Genomic DNA, 18,080 nt, shown 5'->3' with positions numbered 1-18,080 from the left:
CTGAGATCCCCATAAGGAGAAATGGTTCTTCAAAAATATTTAAAGGGTAAGCTTTCCCAAGGCCATGTTTGCAGCCCAGGGGTCAGCGTTAACTAGTGACATCCCGTTAAAAGAATAGAAGCAGCACAAAGTCATGCCACCACTATATGGAATGCTGGACCTTGGCGAGCCTCAAAGTTATTTCTAACATAACTACTACCTGCCACTACCAGGCTGTCAATAATTTGGCTTCTCGCTTTGCCTGCACTGCATTTCAGATGCATGTTTGTGGAACCATAGCGGCTGAGTGTAACTCCGGCCGCCAACTGTCCCATGAGTTGAGGTTGCATTGCTGATTAACGTACGTAAAACAGTGATAAACCTACCCCAAGAGTACGTGGGTCTTTAAATGGCAGACTACGCAGAGAAAACCCCAGCAGTAGAAACAAACATCTTAGAAAGCAACCCTTCACTAAAATAATTATAAGCCAGGCATTCTGACATCATCACTACTGAACACTACAGGGTAGAGCACTTAGATGGTGTTGGTCTAGGTCATGGTTGGGTACATGCTTCCTCTATGTGGGTCTTCCTGTTCGATTGATTGATTGCTTATCACTGGTTTTGTTCCGCATGCAGATAACTTAATCTTATTGGGATTGATCCTTCTAGAATAGTCAACATGGCAAGAAAACATTAGCAAGTTCTGGCTTCTACTCCCAAGTTTCTTGATTTCATTAAAAAAAGATATATATTTTATTAGGGAACAGAGAAGGCAATCAAAAGAGTTAATCATTGTGAACAGTCGTTTTCTTATACCATACGCACAGTGTAAGGAACTTTCTAGATTTCATTACAATTTCCATATTCTCATGCCCTTTCTGGAGGAAGGGAATAGTTAGGTCCACTAATGTAAGTGCACAAACCCTAATCGCCCTTTCTCCTTTCCCCTTCAAGCAAATTATTCACAGGAGATAGCCTTCCAGCTAATAAATCAGAAAATGCATCTAAAACGTAGAGCTGCTCTTTAAATTCTTGCATTGAATTGTTATAAATAATTCAGGGCTACTTTGCTACGTCAAAGGACGACTGGTTGCTGTGTTCAGCCCATAAATGCAATGTGTCAATGTCTGCAGAGGTAATAACTGGAGAACATTTTGGATGACATGGCTCATATTTAGCAGACCCCGACTCGCTGCCAAAATCCTTATGGAGAGTAGTTAGAACAGAAATTGAATGGTAAAGGTAGCATATCTCTGGAGACATGAGTGGTAAATAACTTACCTTTCTACAGATCCTGCTGGTATTGACTAACTGGACGCTTTTCTTCTCCACTCTTCCCTTCACCCTACCCAAGATCGCCCAGATTGTGTGGATGGCAGAATTTCCTTTATCTTTTACTCACATATGAAGAACATGAAGGAGATCTATGTGAAGTCCGGTGTGAGCAGGAAGGAGCAGGCTGTGAAAGGGCAGGTAAGTTGGACGCAATTAATGCAAGAGCTAGCATTCTGTGATCTGTGAACACGTAACTAGGAACAGGAAGTCTTTAGCCAGGGAGAATTTATCTGGGATTTGAAGAAAGTCACCTGTGGAAAATCACCTTAAAAGATGATGTGATGTACTGGATATTGAAATTCCTATATTTCTTGAAACTGCTGCAGCATTAAAAAATAACAGCCTTTACTATAAATTTGTGTTGCCGCACTCATAGCTCATTCGCTAACTACCTGGTTGACAACAATGTGCTTACATCGTGGTCTGCTGCACTCTGTGGCTTTTCTTTCAAGTGGCTTATTCTTCTTCAGCTTACCTAATGTGTTACCTCTAGGAAAGTATGCTTCTTTTGCTGATAAGTAAAATAATGCAGTGATGTAGCCGACTCCAACATATTGTCAATTTGGGATTCATAAGAGGATTCCATTTTCTGCAAGTGTATCAAATTTATTAAAACACAAAGTTTAAAAAAAGTTTTATATCGAGTTTTAATTATAAACAGTACATTTCCACAGCAATTGGAAGGTGTCATCCCGTTACAAATATTCTTCACTGCCACAACCTGGAAATATCATTTCTATAGCCATGCCCCAAAACCTTTACCAGGGTTTATAGAATCATCTTTCCAAATAGTCCATACGGTAAAAACACAAACTTAATGTAGTAGTGAAGTAGCTTTTGGGAGGCTCTTTCCATACTCCACCTTCAAAGCCATGATATTCCTCTTTATTGATAACCTCCTTTCCCGATTACATAATCTCAGGGATGAACTTTCTGATCCTGGGTCCAGCAAGAGTACAACCTCTCCACTCACATTTAGAGAGTCACCAGCGGACGTAATCTGTCCTCCGAGTTTTTGTAAGGGGCCTAGCAGCCCTTGTTTGCCATCTTATATTTTCAGATAGATAAAGGTTCTCTGAAGATGTTTCTTCGACACAATTTAAAAAAACATGTTTGAATTACGATATCAACACCTTCAATAAATAATTAGTTTTTGCTGCCCTTTTAGCTCTACTGCAAGAGGCTAATGCCATTGCCGTTGAAGAACTTCTCCTGCCGTTCTCTTCTGACAACGACATCATCAATATTATAATAAATCTATAATATATCAAATGCAATGCTATTATTTATTTGTATTCCAGAGCCATTGCTTCCTGGACATGTTTCCACGTGTAGAGATTCCTTGTGACGATCTACCAAGTCATGCCAGCACAAAGAATTACACATTACTTGTATGACAAACCGTAGACATGGAATTCTCAATTTGTCACATTTTCCTGTTCATCAGTGATGGCCAATCCCTGGTCTCTTTTCCCCATAACCCATTATCTGCACCTACATCCTCTCAGACTCTATTTTGTACAACATTGCTTAAATTTCCTTTGCATGTCCTTAATGTCAACGTTTGTCACACTGTGCTGCATTTTTGCCCTCTGTGCACGCTTTTGGTAGTGGCATAGTTAATCAATGTTTGTTTCAGGTCAAGAAGTGATGAGAAGGCTCTGGTTTGTTATGAACTCTCTAAGCCACCGTCAGTGAGGTGTTGTCGAAGGAACTATGAAGTGTGGCAGACCCCATTTGGGGGGCACAGAGGAGATAGGGGCTCCTGGGCCCCACTGGTTGGTGTCGTTTGCCAGGGTGTCCTAGGATGTGTCCTGTTATGGATCTGCAAATGTGGCCCAGTGCAGCCCTTTCCACACTCTCATGGTAGTGAGGATGAGCGGTCATAGGCTTCCAAGGGATGTTGTGTATTGCATGAGTTCAACACTCAATAATCAGTCAACAGACATATTAACTTTTATATCCAGCCCATTGCTTGTCTTTTGTAAAAATAACTTTTTAATTACACAGCTGTTATCAATACTACACAGTTTAATCCAGCATACGTGGTGATGCACCTGATCACGATACTCTAGTCGGTGCTGCATCCTTCACACATCCCCAGTGCTCTCTACCAACCTTAATAACTTTGTTGGATCTGTCTCCTCCAAAATTAGTGTAGAAACTTGAGTAAGGCTTGGGTGCAGTTTAGGTTTTCCCACAAGTCTAATGCACAATTGGTCACTGTTTACTATGGTTCTTACCCCCAGGGTTATATTGGGTAAGACGTTTATAGCACTTGAGCTCCTTTCAGTGCAAGCTCAGTGGTTCCGTCCCACCACAGCCAGAGGCCTGCCGGGATCACTTGCAGCAAAAGCGGTGGCTGGCAAGGATTTCAGGTGCAACTTGCGTCTTCTCCAAGCTCAGCTCCGTGGATGGTCTAGTTTCACCAAGCAGGCCCTGGCACCACTGTGTGGACAATCCTGGCAATCATAGCTCACTTCGAGGCTGACATGGAAGCTCATCTGAGCATCCCAGACCAATCCTCACATTGATGCACTTACAGCCCACTGCAGGTTGGCATGCACAAGGTCAAGTAGTTGTCACATGACCTGGAACTGTACACATTGCACACGAGTTGCAGCCCCCACATTGGTGGATAAATGCAGAAAAGTAAATGCAGCCTGACCTTGGTCACTGTGTGGGCGTATGTAGCCTTTTATGCAGGGCTGGCCTTTGGGCGGTGCGCATGGTGCGACCGCACTGGGCGCTGACCTGAGGGGCACGCTGTGTTTAGCAATAACTTCTAAAACTTGCGATTTAAAAGCACCTGCCGAAAAGTTCCTTGTGTGTTTAGCCTTCAAGAAACAATTAAAATGTCAAGATACCTCTTGTGATTAATGTTCCTGATAGAGAGAGAGCTGGGAGTTTTGCCAAGCGCCAGCTTTGACTCAATATGAAGTAGCATAGAGGGTTAATATGCCTGCTGCAAAAAAACAGAACTATGGTGCATATTTGAGAAAAGTGATGCCGCAAACAGTGCAGTGCCACTTTTTTTGCACCCCTTAGCGCCTCCCTAACGCCACCATGTGTGCGTCATATTTAAAATAAGGTGCACAATGGCAGTATTCACAGGACTAGCGTCAGATTACTTTACGCTAGTCCGGCGCCTTGCAGGATTAGCGGCCAAAATTTTGACACTAATCTTGCAAAGCACCCAGACGCCCATTGTAACCAATGGAAGCCTCCTTTTAATGCCTGCTCTGAGCAGGCGTTAAAAGTGCCGGAAACAGTGCCTTAACAGGGGGATGCCCCCTTTGCATACATTATGCCTGGCGCAGGCATAATGTAGCGCAAAGGGTTACAAAGTGGCACAATGCATGCATTGCGCCTCTTTGTAAATATGGTGCAGCGTTTTTGGCCTTCTAACGGCACATTAGTGTAAAAAAATGACACTAATGTGGTATTAGAATGGCACTAGGGGCTCTTAAATATGCCCCCATGGCAGTGCTTAATTTGTGCTTGTTGTTTTTGGTGCTCAGCACTTATTTTTGAGGACCGGCACTTATTTTTCTGCCTCAAGCATTTACTGTGAGAAAAAGACACATATGGGAAAGACAGAGGAAGAGAAAAACGAAAAAGCGTCACAATGGGGAAAAAGCAGAAATCCGCAAGAGTGAGCTGAAGAGGCAGGGACTGCCTGTAAATGGATTGAAGAGGCCCGAGATGGCTTCAGGATTACGCTGCCTCTATATTCCGTGTTCACACATTTAATTGCAGCAGCTTTGTGTTTAAGAGGAGGGTTTTGGGCACCAGCACCTTTTTATTTACAAATTAAGCACTGCCCTAAGGGGCATATTTGAAAAAAGTGGCACTACGCCACTTTTATTGCTTTAGCACCCCCCGCCCCAACGCCACCATGTGTGCTTCATAATTAAAATACGGCGCACCATGTCAGTAGTTAAGGGACTAGCATCAGAATTGTTTATGCTGGTCCGGCGCTTTGCAGGATTAGTATCAAAAATGTTGACGCTAATCCTGCAAAGCACCCAGAGGCCCATTGTAACCAATGGAAGCCTCCTTTTAGTGTCTGCTCTGAGCAGGCGTTAAAAGTGCTGCAAAACAATGACGCAAAGAAATCTGACAGATTTCTTCGTGCCGTTTTTTTGCCCCCCCCCCCCTTAGCAGGAGGGTGCCCCCTTTGCATAAATTATGCCTGGCGCAGGCATAATGTAGCTGAAAGGGTTACAAAGTGGCGCAATGCCTGCATTGCGCCACTTTGTAAATATCGCGCAGCGTTTTTGGCCTTCTAATGTCACATTAGCGTAAAAAATTACACTGATGTGCTGTTAGAATGGCACTAGGGGCTCTTAAATATGCCTTACGGGGCATATTTGAAAAAAGTGGAGCTGCACACTGTGCTGCCCCACTTTTCTTGTGTCCCTTAGCGCGCCCCTAACACCAACGTGTGCGCTGTATTTAAAATACGGCGCAACATGGCGGTAGTTAGGGGACTATTGTCAGAATTTTTTACGCTAGTCTGGCGCTTTGCAGGATTAGCGCAATTTTTTTTTGATGCTAATCCGGCAAAGCACCGAGAGGCCCATTGTGACCAACAGACGCCTCCTTTTAATGTATGCTCTGAGCAGGCGTTAAACGTTCCAGAAAAAAATGACGCAGAGAAATCTGTCAGATTTCTTTGTGCCATTTTTTGGGCCGTCCCTAATGGGCTATGCCACCTTTACATACATTATGCCTGCTGCAGGCATAATGTAGCGCCAAGGGATACAAAGTGGGGCGATGCATGCATTGCGCCACTTTGTAAATATGGCATGCTGTTTTTGGCCTTTCAACGCCACATTAGCGTAAAGAAATGTCGCTAATGTGGCATTAGTATGGCGCTACGGGCTCTTAAATATGCCCCTATATTTAATGTGGCTAGCTGACTGAATTAGTAAAGCCAGCTTTTACAAGTGCTTTAAAACACATGAATGTATGTGAAAGGGCAGCGATGGAGAGGTGAGGGGCACATTTGCTGGGTAGTAGTGAGTGAAACCGAGGAGGGCACCACCAGCCATAAAGACGGCCCTGCTTTTATGGTTCACAACGGCAGCTAGAGTGAGAGTGGGAGTAAAGTGAAAGTGTACAAAAAGTGATGAATGAAATGCTTGCCATGGTAATTACCTGGGCCACATCCCTGTCCATTGCTATTTAACAAACCAGGCTACCTCAGTTTGGACCCGTCATATGCAAATCAGTCTTGAATGTGCTGCATTGGAAACATTCCAGCCTGAACCACCAAGCCAGGTCCTCTTTAAACCGAAACACAAGCAACCGAGGAACGTTTTCACCCTGATTAGGGCTCTTGAGCCAGGTACAGCTTGGTTCCAATGACACATTGTGCATTGGACCCACGTTTGGGAATACCCAGAAAACAGTCACACACCAGTTACAAACAATTCAGCAGGCAAACTACTTTCATTATGCAGGTAAGCAAAAAATAATGGGCTGGTCTATGGTTCCATGTTTCATTAGATAGCTATAAATTTCCATATATAACTGTTATGGCCCACAATAATACTTAAACCATAATGTGCAGGGGTCAGCAACAAATTGTAACTTATACCTATTAGGTTCAAATAATACATATCTACAATGAGGGTGGTCCAAATCAGCACTGTAGAGACAAAAAACAAATTCACCAAATGAAGAGGCATAGAATAACCGATTGCAGTCATTAACTCGGCAGTAGACTCCTGTATACCATGCAGGGACATCTCTAATCCAATACAGTTGGATGGTAATCTGGAAACCTATCCCTTATCCTGGGAAGAGAACCCCCTAATAGTAGCTTGGCAAATAGCAGTGGCCTTGATTCCCCTAAATGCATGATAGTTGAACACAGAAACACGTACACTGAGCACACCATGTAGACATTATTCACTGTTTATCTTAGTGTGCCTAATACTGAACATTTGCCATTAGATTCCAGCTGTTGTTTCATGAGTCTGTTTGACCTTTTTGTATTTTTGCTTCCTCTCTGCAAGGTTTCCTTTTATCGGGGATCCATTCCAGATACTGTTCCCGAAGATGCCACAAAGAAGAGGAAAGGCCCTGACTCCCAGTGGCTGGCCACGCTGCCTATAAAGCTTCCGGTATGTCATTTACCTTGTTCTAAAAGCACGGCTATCTCCTTTACATGACAGGTTATTAACGCTAGATGGGATCGTAATGTGATCAATCAAGCAAGCCCTAGTAATTTAGTCATTTATTATATCTTGATAGTTTGGTCATCGCTCATTGTTTCCTTTTCAAACACATATCTGCCAAGGTGCAGAACAGCTGAGAAGTGAGTTGCAAATGTAGCCCTGTACAACGATTAAAACAACTTTATTGAGTTTTAAATATTAAAACTCCAAAAGTACACTGTTAAATCCAAGAAAACACGTTTATATAGGGAAAATATAATACGTTTATTACAGACGGCGCAGTGCCCTGTCTAAAGCTGGGCAGCATCAACTCTTCTGTCCCAGGATTCTACAACAGCTTACAGAATATTCCTCACTGTGCAAATAGCTCATGCCACAATCAAACACAAACATAATTATCAAAGGAGACCATACCAAGATATAGCACATCTCGCTTCATAATAAACATAACAAAATGAAGAAACAATCAACAAAAACTATACCCAGGAAGCATAAAAGCAGCATAGTAGATATTCAATAACATTTCAAGAACCTGTTAAACATATTGAACAAGCTTTAGAAGAACCTGCCTAGCACAAGCTTCGTTTGTCACCCTAGATGCTACATCGCATCTTGACCATCCTTGTCAAAGAACACATATGACTGTGTCCTTAAACCACTCTCACTCTTGACCACTCTCCTAACATTCCAAACCTTCCCATCCGGTGCGATCACACTATTCCAATTAAGTTTGACCACACGTACAGGCCTCCCAAACTTGGAGACCCCTTTGGCTAATACTCCTGGTTTGCGAATCCTGACCCAACCACCCACCTCAAAATTGGGTCTCTTGGCTTTCCATTTAGCATCATAGGTGTGTTTAAACGTGTCTTGTTTTGACTTCATTCTTACTGCCACCTCTTCCTTATCTTCTTCACCACCCGTACTATCTTGCCTCCTTCTAAACCAACATGGGCACAACTTGGAAACAGGCTCTCTCCCTTTAAGTAACTTAACTAAGGGACTAACTTCAGGAGTGGTATGTGGAGTAATACAATACTAGCATAACTTTTCCCTCAGTTCATCCTTCCCCAAAATGACGTATATCCTCTTTCAACACGCGGTTGAATGATTCTACTTGACCATTTCCTTGAGGCTTGTATAAAGCTTTTTACGACATGGCAAATATTAGAATACTTGAGGAAACTCTCTACAGACTTCAACTGCACTCAGCCCGTGACAAGGACTTCAGGATACCCGTCTATAGCAAATACTTCGGTAAAAAACTCAATCACACTGGCAGTAGTTAATTTTGATACAAACATCACCTCAGGCCATTTCGAATAGTATTCGACCAAAACCGTGGCAAACTTTACAATCCTGAGGTAAGATGGAAAGGACCAGAAATGTCAAATCCAACCTTTTGCCACAGAAAGTCTGTCAGTTCCACAGGAACCAAAGGTGCAGGAGCCACCTTCAACATCTTCTCACTGTTGGCATATACATCACACATGCTGACCACTCTGTCCACTACCCTATCAAGGCCAGGCCACCCGAAAACAGTCCTCACCGTCCTCTTCATCGATGACGTACCCAGATGTCCCTCATGTGTCACCGATAATATATGGTCTCTCAAACTGACCGGAGTTATACACTTCTCTTCTTTAAAAAAGATGTCTCCTTTAACCTCCAAATTTTCCAAAACCTTCCAATATGGGAACATTTCAACCAAAACTTCTTTCCTCACACTCCATCCTTCTCTCACATGATCCACAACCTTTCCCAACAACAGATCACTCTCCATGGCATCTTTCCACATTTCTTCAGCAATGCCACCACATTTGCCCCAATATCACTTCCACTATACTGGCTATCACTTCAGTCTCATCCATGCCGCTATAATTCTCATTGATAGTACATGGTAGTCTGGACAAGCGGCCCTTTGTGACATTTTCCCTCCCTGGCACATACTCCACATTCAAATTGTACTTCTGTAATCTGGACATTCAACGTGCAATGCAAACTGTAGCATTATATCCCGCTCCAGGAGACAAAATTCCCACAAAAGGCTTGTGGTATATGTGGGAAAGTAGCCTCTTTTTAGCATGGTTACCCCCACTTTGTGCCTGATGTCAGTCTCTGAGTGGACCCACTGCTCAACTTCAGCTGATAATTCCCTAGATAGGGAGCTAAGGCAACTGAGACTGGAGGAAGCAAGCCTGAGGCTGCAGCAGCAACAGCTGGCCCTTTATAGGGAGGCCTTGGCATTGGAGAGAGAAAGGCAGGGTATGGGGTTAGCACCCCATGGGGGCAGCAGATTTAGTTTCAGGGGCACTAGGGTCAGGGAGGACTTTTTTGAATCCAGAAACCTAAAGTAGTCCCTTCTTACAGAGTAGAGGATGACATTTACAAGTGGTTCACTGATTTAGGGAGGTTCTGTAAAGAAAAGATGGCCCCCCAAAAGCAGTGGGCAGCAATGTTCTGGCCCTCCTTCTCTGACAAGGGCAGGGACAGACTCCTTACTGTCAGAGAAGAGGATTTAGAAAACTACACAGTTCTCAAGACAGCACTTTCAGATGGGTTTGGTCTAACTACGGAACAATACAGAATCACGGTAAGAGAGATCAGGAAAGAGTCCTCCTAAGATTAGTAGAGTAGACTTTGTGGACTGTTCTGTAAAGGCTCTGGAAGGCTGGTTGCATGGGAGCAAAGTAAGTGATTATCAGGGCTTGTACAACCTAATCTTGAGAGAGCACATTTTGAATAACTGTGTGTCTGACTTGTTGCATCAGCAGTATCTGAAGGCAGACAAGTGGGTCCGCACCAGGGTGAGTAGAAAAACTCACACAGGGGGTGACCACAAAAAGGTAGAGGCAGGTAAGTATTAGGACAAAGTGGGGGGAGGGGGAGAGACAAAAAGAATCTTCCTCAGGCCCACACAACTGTTCTGGGGGGTGGGTCTAAGTCCAATTCCTCTAACAACAACAATAAATCTTGTTGCTACATTTGTAAGCATGCAGGCCATAGGGCAAGTGACAGCACTTGTCCTAAATATAGCACCAAGCCTGCTACCCCTACTACTACCACTAGCAACCCTCTTAGTAGCAGCAACAGTGGTAGCAGTAGACAGCCCAAAAGTGTAGTTGGGTTCACCTTTGGGACTGTAGTGGGCCCTGGGGTAGAAGTAGAACCCCCTGAGACAACTTTTGTTTCTCAATGTGGCACTTGCCTTGCCACCCTACCTGCTTGTCCCCTTGACATGGATAAGTCCAAGCAACATATCCTGGTAAATGGTGTTGAAGCTGAAGCCTACAGGGACACGGGTGCCAGTGTCACCATAGCAACTCAGAAACGAGTGTCACCTGAACAACATCTACTTGGTCACAAGTACCAAGTCACTGGTGTGAATAACTCCACTCAATACCTCCCCATGGCTATGGTAGACTGTAGCTGGGGTGGGGTTAGTGGCCCTAAACAGGTGGTAGTGTCTTCTAACTTACCTGTAGAGTGCCTCCTAGGTAATGACCTGGAGACCTCAACCTGAACTGAAGTAGAGTTTCAAGCCCATGCAGCCATGCTGTGTATCCCCAAACACCGCCTTGACTTAACCTCATAACAGTCTAAAGAACAAAGAGGACAAGGAACCCTGGAATAATGGCCCAGGAAACTCCTAACATTAAAGACAGGCAGTCTACAGAGATACCTCCTGTCCAAACTCCCACTGATCCCAGTCCTCCAAGGGAGGCACCCACTTCCTGAGTAGAAACTACACCACAGGAGCCTAAAGCTATACCAGCTGAGCTCCCAGGGGTAAAATAATCCATCTGGGCGAACACTAAGTTGGAACGGCAATCCTGCCCTACCTTAGAAAGTTTGGAACAGCCATGCTGTCCTCTCATGGAAACTTTGGAGCAGCACCTCTGCTCCACCCCAGAGGGCATAGGACAGCAGCCCTGTCCCTCTCTAGAGCCTTTAGGACAGCATCCCTGTCCTGCTCTACACCTGTTAGGGCAGCAAATCTGTCCACCTCTAGAGCCTTTAGGGCAGCACCCCTGTCCTGCTCTAAACCCCTTAGCACAGCAACCCTGCCCTACCACAGAGCCACAGAGACAGCAACCCTGTCCTGCTCTGATACCCTTTAGTCCACAACCTCCACCTAGGGAACTAAAGGACCCGCAGTTTAAGCACATGTCAGGAGAAAATCTCAAACTGATAGGGTGGTCCACCTCCCAGGGAAGGGGCCACACAGTGGATAATACTGGAAGTAACCACTCTAAGGCAGAGGTACTCTCCAGATATTTCTAGTTAGACAATAAAGGCCCATCTGGCCCAGGTTAGCCTTATTGTCTTGCATTTGGCGTGTGTGTGTGTGTGTGTGTGGGGTGGGGGTTATAGGAAAGTAGCCTCGTTTTAGCATGGTTACCCCCACTTTTTGCTTGATGTTAGTGTGTATTGGCTGAGTTCACTGGGGTCCTGCTAACCAGGACCCCGTTGACTGTGCTCTCTCCCTCTAAATCTGGTTGCTGGGACTTCACACACCCCATATTTGGCATACTGGTGCCCCCATATAAGTCCCTAATATATGGTACCCACAGCATTGGGGCACAAGGGGTTCCCCATGGGCTGCAGCATGTATTATGCTACCCATGGGAGCCCATGTAAAATCTGTTTGCAGGCCTGCCATTGCAGCCTGCGTGAAAAGGTGCATGCACCTGTTCACAATAAGTCACCCTTATGATAGGCCCTCCTAGCCTATAGGGCAAGGTGCAGGTACCTGTGTGTGAGGGCACCCCTGCAAGAGCAGAGGTGATCCCACAAACCTTTTGCTCCTTTTTCCTGGAATTCATGAGTGCTGGGATAACATTGTATGCTTGTACTGGACACAGGTCACTACTTATGTCCAGCTACATAATGGTAACTCTGACCTGGGCATGTTTGGTATCAAACATGTCGGATTCATACCCCAATACTGTTGCCAGTATGGGTTGTATGATTCCATGCACTCTGGGGGCTCCTTATAGGACCCCCAGCATTGCTCCTACCAGCTTTCTGGGTTTTTCTGGGCATCCCACGCTGCTGCCACCCCTCAGACGGGTTTCTGCCCTGCTGCTGCTTGAGCAGCTCAAGCCCATGAAGGAAGAACAAAGGATTTCCTTTGGGAGAGGTAGGTAACACCCTCTTACTTTAGAAATAGGTGTTACATGGCTTCGGAGGGGTAGTCTCCTCAAGCCACTGGTATGCTTTGAGGGGCACATTTGGAGCCCTCCTTGCATAAACCAGTCTGCACTGGTTCAGGGACCTCCAGTCCCGGCTCTGGCGTGAAACTGGACAATGGAAAGGGGAGTAACCGCTCCCTTGTTCATCACCACCCAAGGGGTGGTGCCCTGAGCTCCTGCAGGTGGCCACTTGATTTTGCCATCTTGAATTTCTAGGTGACCAGAGGTCTCTGGGAGTGTCCGAGTGGCCAGGTCATGCAGGTTACGTCACAGCCCCCTCCTGATAGGTGGTCACCATGCTAGGTGACCAATCCCCCTTCCAGCAACTTCTTTTTACTGTCAGGAGCTGGTGCTCTCATAATAGTGTCAATCAAAGATCTTTTAGGTGTCACTTCTTCTTTTGACAAGGTATTCCCTAAATACTCCACTGTTTCCCGGAAAAGTTTATACTTGTTCCCTTTGAGAATTAAACCATGTTCCTGCAATACCCCACACACTTTCCTCAAGTGCTCCAAATGTTCACACACATTCCTAGAGAAAATGAGGATGTCGTCCTGGAAACATTTAACAAACGTTTCCATCCCACTAAAACTGTGGAACATTGCTCTATGGAATACGGATGCCTCTGATGCAAGCCCAAATGGAATCCTTTTGAAATTAAACAAACCTAGCAGTGTGATGAACACGTAAAATTCTTAGACTCCTCAGTTAACTCATTTTGGTGGCATGCCGACCTAAGTTCAAGTGTTTGAAAACACACTGCCACCCCGAACATACTTACAACCTCTTTAATATTAGGTAGCGGGTGGCCGACCACAACAGTGTTGCCATTTAGTGCTCTAAGATCAATGCACACCCTCAAGGATTTATCTATTTGTATATTTGCCTTGTGTGCCAAAACAATGGGAAACACACACACTAAAGATTCCACTCCTTCAATGATTTCCCCCTTTATAATTTCATCCAAAACATTTGTAAGCTAATCCCTCACATTAATAGGCACAATCCTCACCCTTTGCCTCACTGGTTGTGCCCCTTGCTTTAGCATGGTGCGGTGAGTATAACTGTTAAGTTTGGCCAATTTTTCAGTGAACACATCTAGGAACTGAGATACAACCCACACAGCCTCAACCCCTTAACTACCAACATAGGTTCCTTGCAATGAGGATTTAGTATGATGCCCAATTTCCACTGATCTCTTCACCCCCAGAACATTAACACCCCTCCTTGTCACATAAAGTTAATAGATGCTTCCCTTCCTTTAAACAATCTATCCACTCTTGCATACCCCATCAGATCTATTACAGAAACATAAAAACTCTGGTCCACAACATTTGACTCTATTAAGTCAGTTTTAGCAATAGCATATTTAAATCTCTCCAGGAAATAGTCCTTAGTAATTATGGCCCATGGAAACCCCAATTCCACCGTAAGTTCCAGTTCCCTGCCAAGAATCTGAACTTTGCACTTGGGCATCTTCCTTGCTCCCTCACTCTCGTCTTCAGAGGTATTAACAGAAAGTGCAATTCCTTTTTCCCTCACACTACTATCTTCCCCATATGCACAACTCACACAAGACACTTCACCACACTAGCAGATTTCCCTTTTGCTACATTGAAACCCTTCTTCTTGTCATCCTTATAAACGTGAGCAAAACGACCTATCCTGCCACACTTGCTTCACTCCCTCCCAATGGCAGGACACTGTGAACATGAAGCCACATGACTGAAACTTCCGCTCCTGTAAGAGGTCACAGCCCTGTCACTCTTCCTTCCTACATGTACACTCCTGTGGGTAGAATTATTAATAAAACATCATTCATCCACAGTATTCTCACCCTTCGTATTGGTGTCTTGTACTGACTTCAAAGCCTTACCCTTCACCTGTAACCACTCCTGTACTTTCTTACTTTTCACGTTCACATTAATTTGATCCCTGATCATTTCATCACACATGACACCAAAATTTCAGTTCATGGACAGTGCTCTCAAAGCTGTTAAATATCATCAAATATTCTGCATCACATTGCGTCCTGGTATAAAATTTGAACCTATTCAATGCTACACTAGTTTTAGGTTTAAATCTGTGTTCCACGCTTAACAAAGCTTCCTCAAAGCTATTTAATTCCCCAGCGTCATGTGCATGGGGTAAAGTTCTGAAAACTACTTGTCCCTCAGACCCCAAATAATGGAGTTATATACTTTTCTTCCTTTCAACTACCATCCTATCTCAATCAATAGCTTACACATATGTTAAAAATTCCTCCTTCCATCAAGTAATTCGAAGTTCCCTTTTATATTGCAAAAATTTAGCAGGTGGTTCAAACTTCATTTTGAAAAAGTAATACAAACCACACCCACACAACAAGTACAAAAATGCAATTTTGGTTAAGCTATACAAAGGAAATACTTTAAATTCACACAGAATGTGAGTAGTACTGTGTACCTTTAGTACAATAATAAAATTACAAAAAATTGAGCTGTGCATGTTATCTTTGCATGTTACCTGTGCACAAACGTTGAGTATAGTTATGTGTCCTGCTGTGCACGCCAGCGTGTTAAAATCGGAGAACTATGTTTTCCAAAAGCCAGATGTAGTGAAATGCTGTGCACGTTGGCATTAACAACAGGAAGTAGAAGATCTGCAGCCGTGTGCATCTGCGTTTAACGCGGTCTGCTTTGGTGTTTATGGCCTTTCGCCCAATCCAAAATGGCAGACGTATGCCACTTGATGACATTGTGTGCCGCAGTGGACAAGATGATGTGGGAACACAGCGTCGGGAAACTCGCCCCTCTTTCATCTGTTCCCCTCACACTCTTCTGCTGAGCTCCCCAAGATTTCACTGAAACAGCAGGAGTTCATGTGCAAACACGTTTAGGTTCTCCTGAGCGAACAAGTCAAAGGCAGAAATAAAAAGGAAAATTGAGCTGTAAGAACTTACAAAGTACCTTCACCTTGTAAAGTTACACCTTCGCTCCATAGAAACCACAATCCCAGAAATAAACACCTCTAAGATCCAGTCAAAGATAGTACACAAATTCACAATCCATAAATGTCTGCAAGGTCCAGTAAATGTTATCCAAAAGAAAGTAGTACTGATCCTGTGCTGTAAAAAGGTAACCAGTACCTCTTCGAGCTCATCACCAGTGTTAAATCCAAGAAAACGCATTCAAATAGGGAAACGATAATGAGCTTTTTACAGACGGCATAATACACTGCCTAGAGCTGGGCAGCATCAACTATTCTGTCCCACGATTCTGGTACAGAATATTCCTCACTGTACAAGTGGTGCATGCCACAATCAAACACAATTATTAAAGGAGACCAAACCAGGATATAACATAAATTACATAATGCCACACACTGTATAGCAATATTTATGAAAACAATAACATAATAATTCCTCAAGCAGAAAATAAATCACAAAGCCGTCCGATATATCACCAGAGCTTTTTCGTATACAAATCACGTCAAATATAAGTTAAAAATCTAAAAAATACTTCTGCTGAATTTAGGCTTTATACAAAGATCAAAGCTTGCCTGCAAAGTCTAATCTTAACCTTTTAAAGAATGGGTTTAATAAATGTAATTCTGGGTACCTTATGAAAACTACAACAAATATAAAGTGCAATATATCTTGTGGTCCATTATTTTCACATGGACATGGATCCAGTGACCTTGACCAATTGTTACCGCATGGTAATGAGACAGTGAATCATGTTTAATTAAATCTCATAACAATATATCTTTATTGTCTATTCAGTATTAAGGCCAGATAAGGTTGTATTCCTGGCTCAGCTGTTAATAAGCAGTACCTCATTTAGGAGACCTTTGGTCCGGTAGGCAGGCATTTTCCTGCTGCAAAACGTTGTAGGCATGAGTGGCAAAATTCTGATTTCCTTATATGAGCTACAGTCATGAGGTAGTCAAAAAAATGTGCACTCTATTTTATAATTCACAGCCCTGATGTTACTGAACCATGGCATATAGCTTGCATATTCAAGAGACATACAATCCTATAGGATCCATCTCTTCAGCAAAAGAGGTTGGAGCCAAACAAGGTCTTCTATAAATGGTACTCTTAGTTCACTATGCCACATAGTGGATGAACAGCTTGTTGGGACTGACATCAGCCTCCATCCATACTCCATCTCCATAAGTGGCCATCGATATGTTTTTTGCAAGATGCGTTGCCCTCAAGGGCTGCAACCCTAACTTGTGGGAAGTTGGAAAAAGGGTGTTAACGTCTATCTGATTTATCATAATATTCTCAACACAGAAGTGACACAGATGTGAGAGCTTATTCCCAGCAACCATAACAAATGATGTACCTAAGTTGACCCTAAGGTCCACATCACCCATATATCTAATAAAGCCTGCACAGCCAGTGGTGTGTGTGCCATCAAGACTGCATCATCCGCGTAAAGTGGAGCAGGACCAAGGCATGCCCAATTTGTGGCATATCACAGCACCTCTTCACCAGCACCTTCTGTAAGTTGTTAATATATAAGGTGAAACAGAGCTTCAAAGCACTCCCTGTTCGTTTCATACCTTGCCCTTGCTGTGGTCCCTGCATAAATATCTTTCTGAATGTTTAGAATGTCCCTGTCCACCCTCATGTTTTCCATCAAGTGCCACAACGTGCTCTGTGAGACACAATGAAAAGCAAATGACAGGTCCATGAAAGAAAGATATTGGACACCCCTTTTTGTAATTTTATACTTGCTTATCAATAAAGAAAGATTTAGGCATTGTTCCACTGCCCATCTAAAACCCATAGTCAATGCCTGCCAGTATGTTATGTTCCACCCATTCTTCCAGCCTCGCTATTAGTATTCTCCAAAAGACCCTGACCACTGCAAAACAGCATTGCAATCAGGCGATAAAAACTAGGATAACTACAATCACCTTTTTAAAATATCTGAATATCATGTATTACCTGATCTACATGCAGCTCTCAGCACATTTGCTAAAAGTGGACCTCTTTAAAAAATCAGCAGAAATCACATCAGGCCCCGGGACTTTGTCATTGGGACAAATAAATATGGCATTAATCACCTCTTGACGGGTTGGCTCGAAATACTCCCCTCCCTCAAATATAACCAGAAAAATATGAGGAGTGTCACGGAACGACTTATGCTGCCTATCTCCATCAGGCTGCTTGTATACTCGTTGAAAATAGGCAGCCCGCCCACAGGCTGGAATTGGTAGCTCAATTGAAGGGCCCCCGTTTTTCTAAACCCTCCCCATCCTGTTAACCATTGAGGCCTCCCTAATATATTTTGAAATGTCAGTGAAGGCCCTCTTAATTTTCCCATCCCCGCGTTCTCATTCAGGCGGATATTAATGTTAAATTTGTTAGCCCCAATAACCTTCGACA

At 43.7% G+C, this 18,080-nt stretch overlaps 1 protein-coding gene across 2 annotated transcripts in view; it reads left to right on the top strand.

The window, feature by feature from the left end:
• PIDD1 (p53-induced death domain protein 1) overlaps positions 1-18,080 on the top strand; it is a 154,461-nt gene that overhangs the window by 115,677 nt on the left and 20,704 nt on the right. For both annotated transcript variants that reach the window (XR_011201390.1, XM_069223108.1), the window contains exons 13-14: positions 1,337-1,455; positions 7,344-7,451. Coding sequence is in view for 1 of the 2 variants with exons in the window: in XM_069223108.1 (XP_069079209.1) it covers positions 1,337-1,455; positions 7,344-7,451 (227 nt within the window). In the remaining variant the exon portion in view is untranslated. The remainder of the gene's footprint in view (positions 1-1,336; positions 1,456-7,343; positions 7,452-18,080) is intronic.

This window comes from Pleurodeles waltl, chromosome 3_1 (genome assembly GCF_031143425.1).
Source record: "Pleurodeles waltl isolate 20211129_DDA chromosome 3_1, aPleWal1.hap1.20221129, whole genome shotgun sequence".
Lineage (NCBI taxonomy): Eukaryota > Metazoa > Chordata > Amphibia > Caudata > Salamandridae > Pleurodeles > Pleurodeles waltl.
The sequence above is the reverse complement of the archived record's forward strand: the minus strand, read 5'-3'. Positions and strand labels throughout refer to the sequence as shown.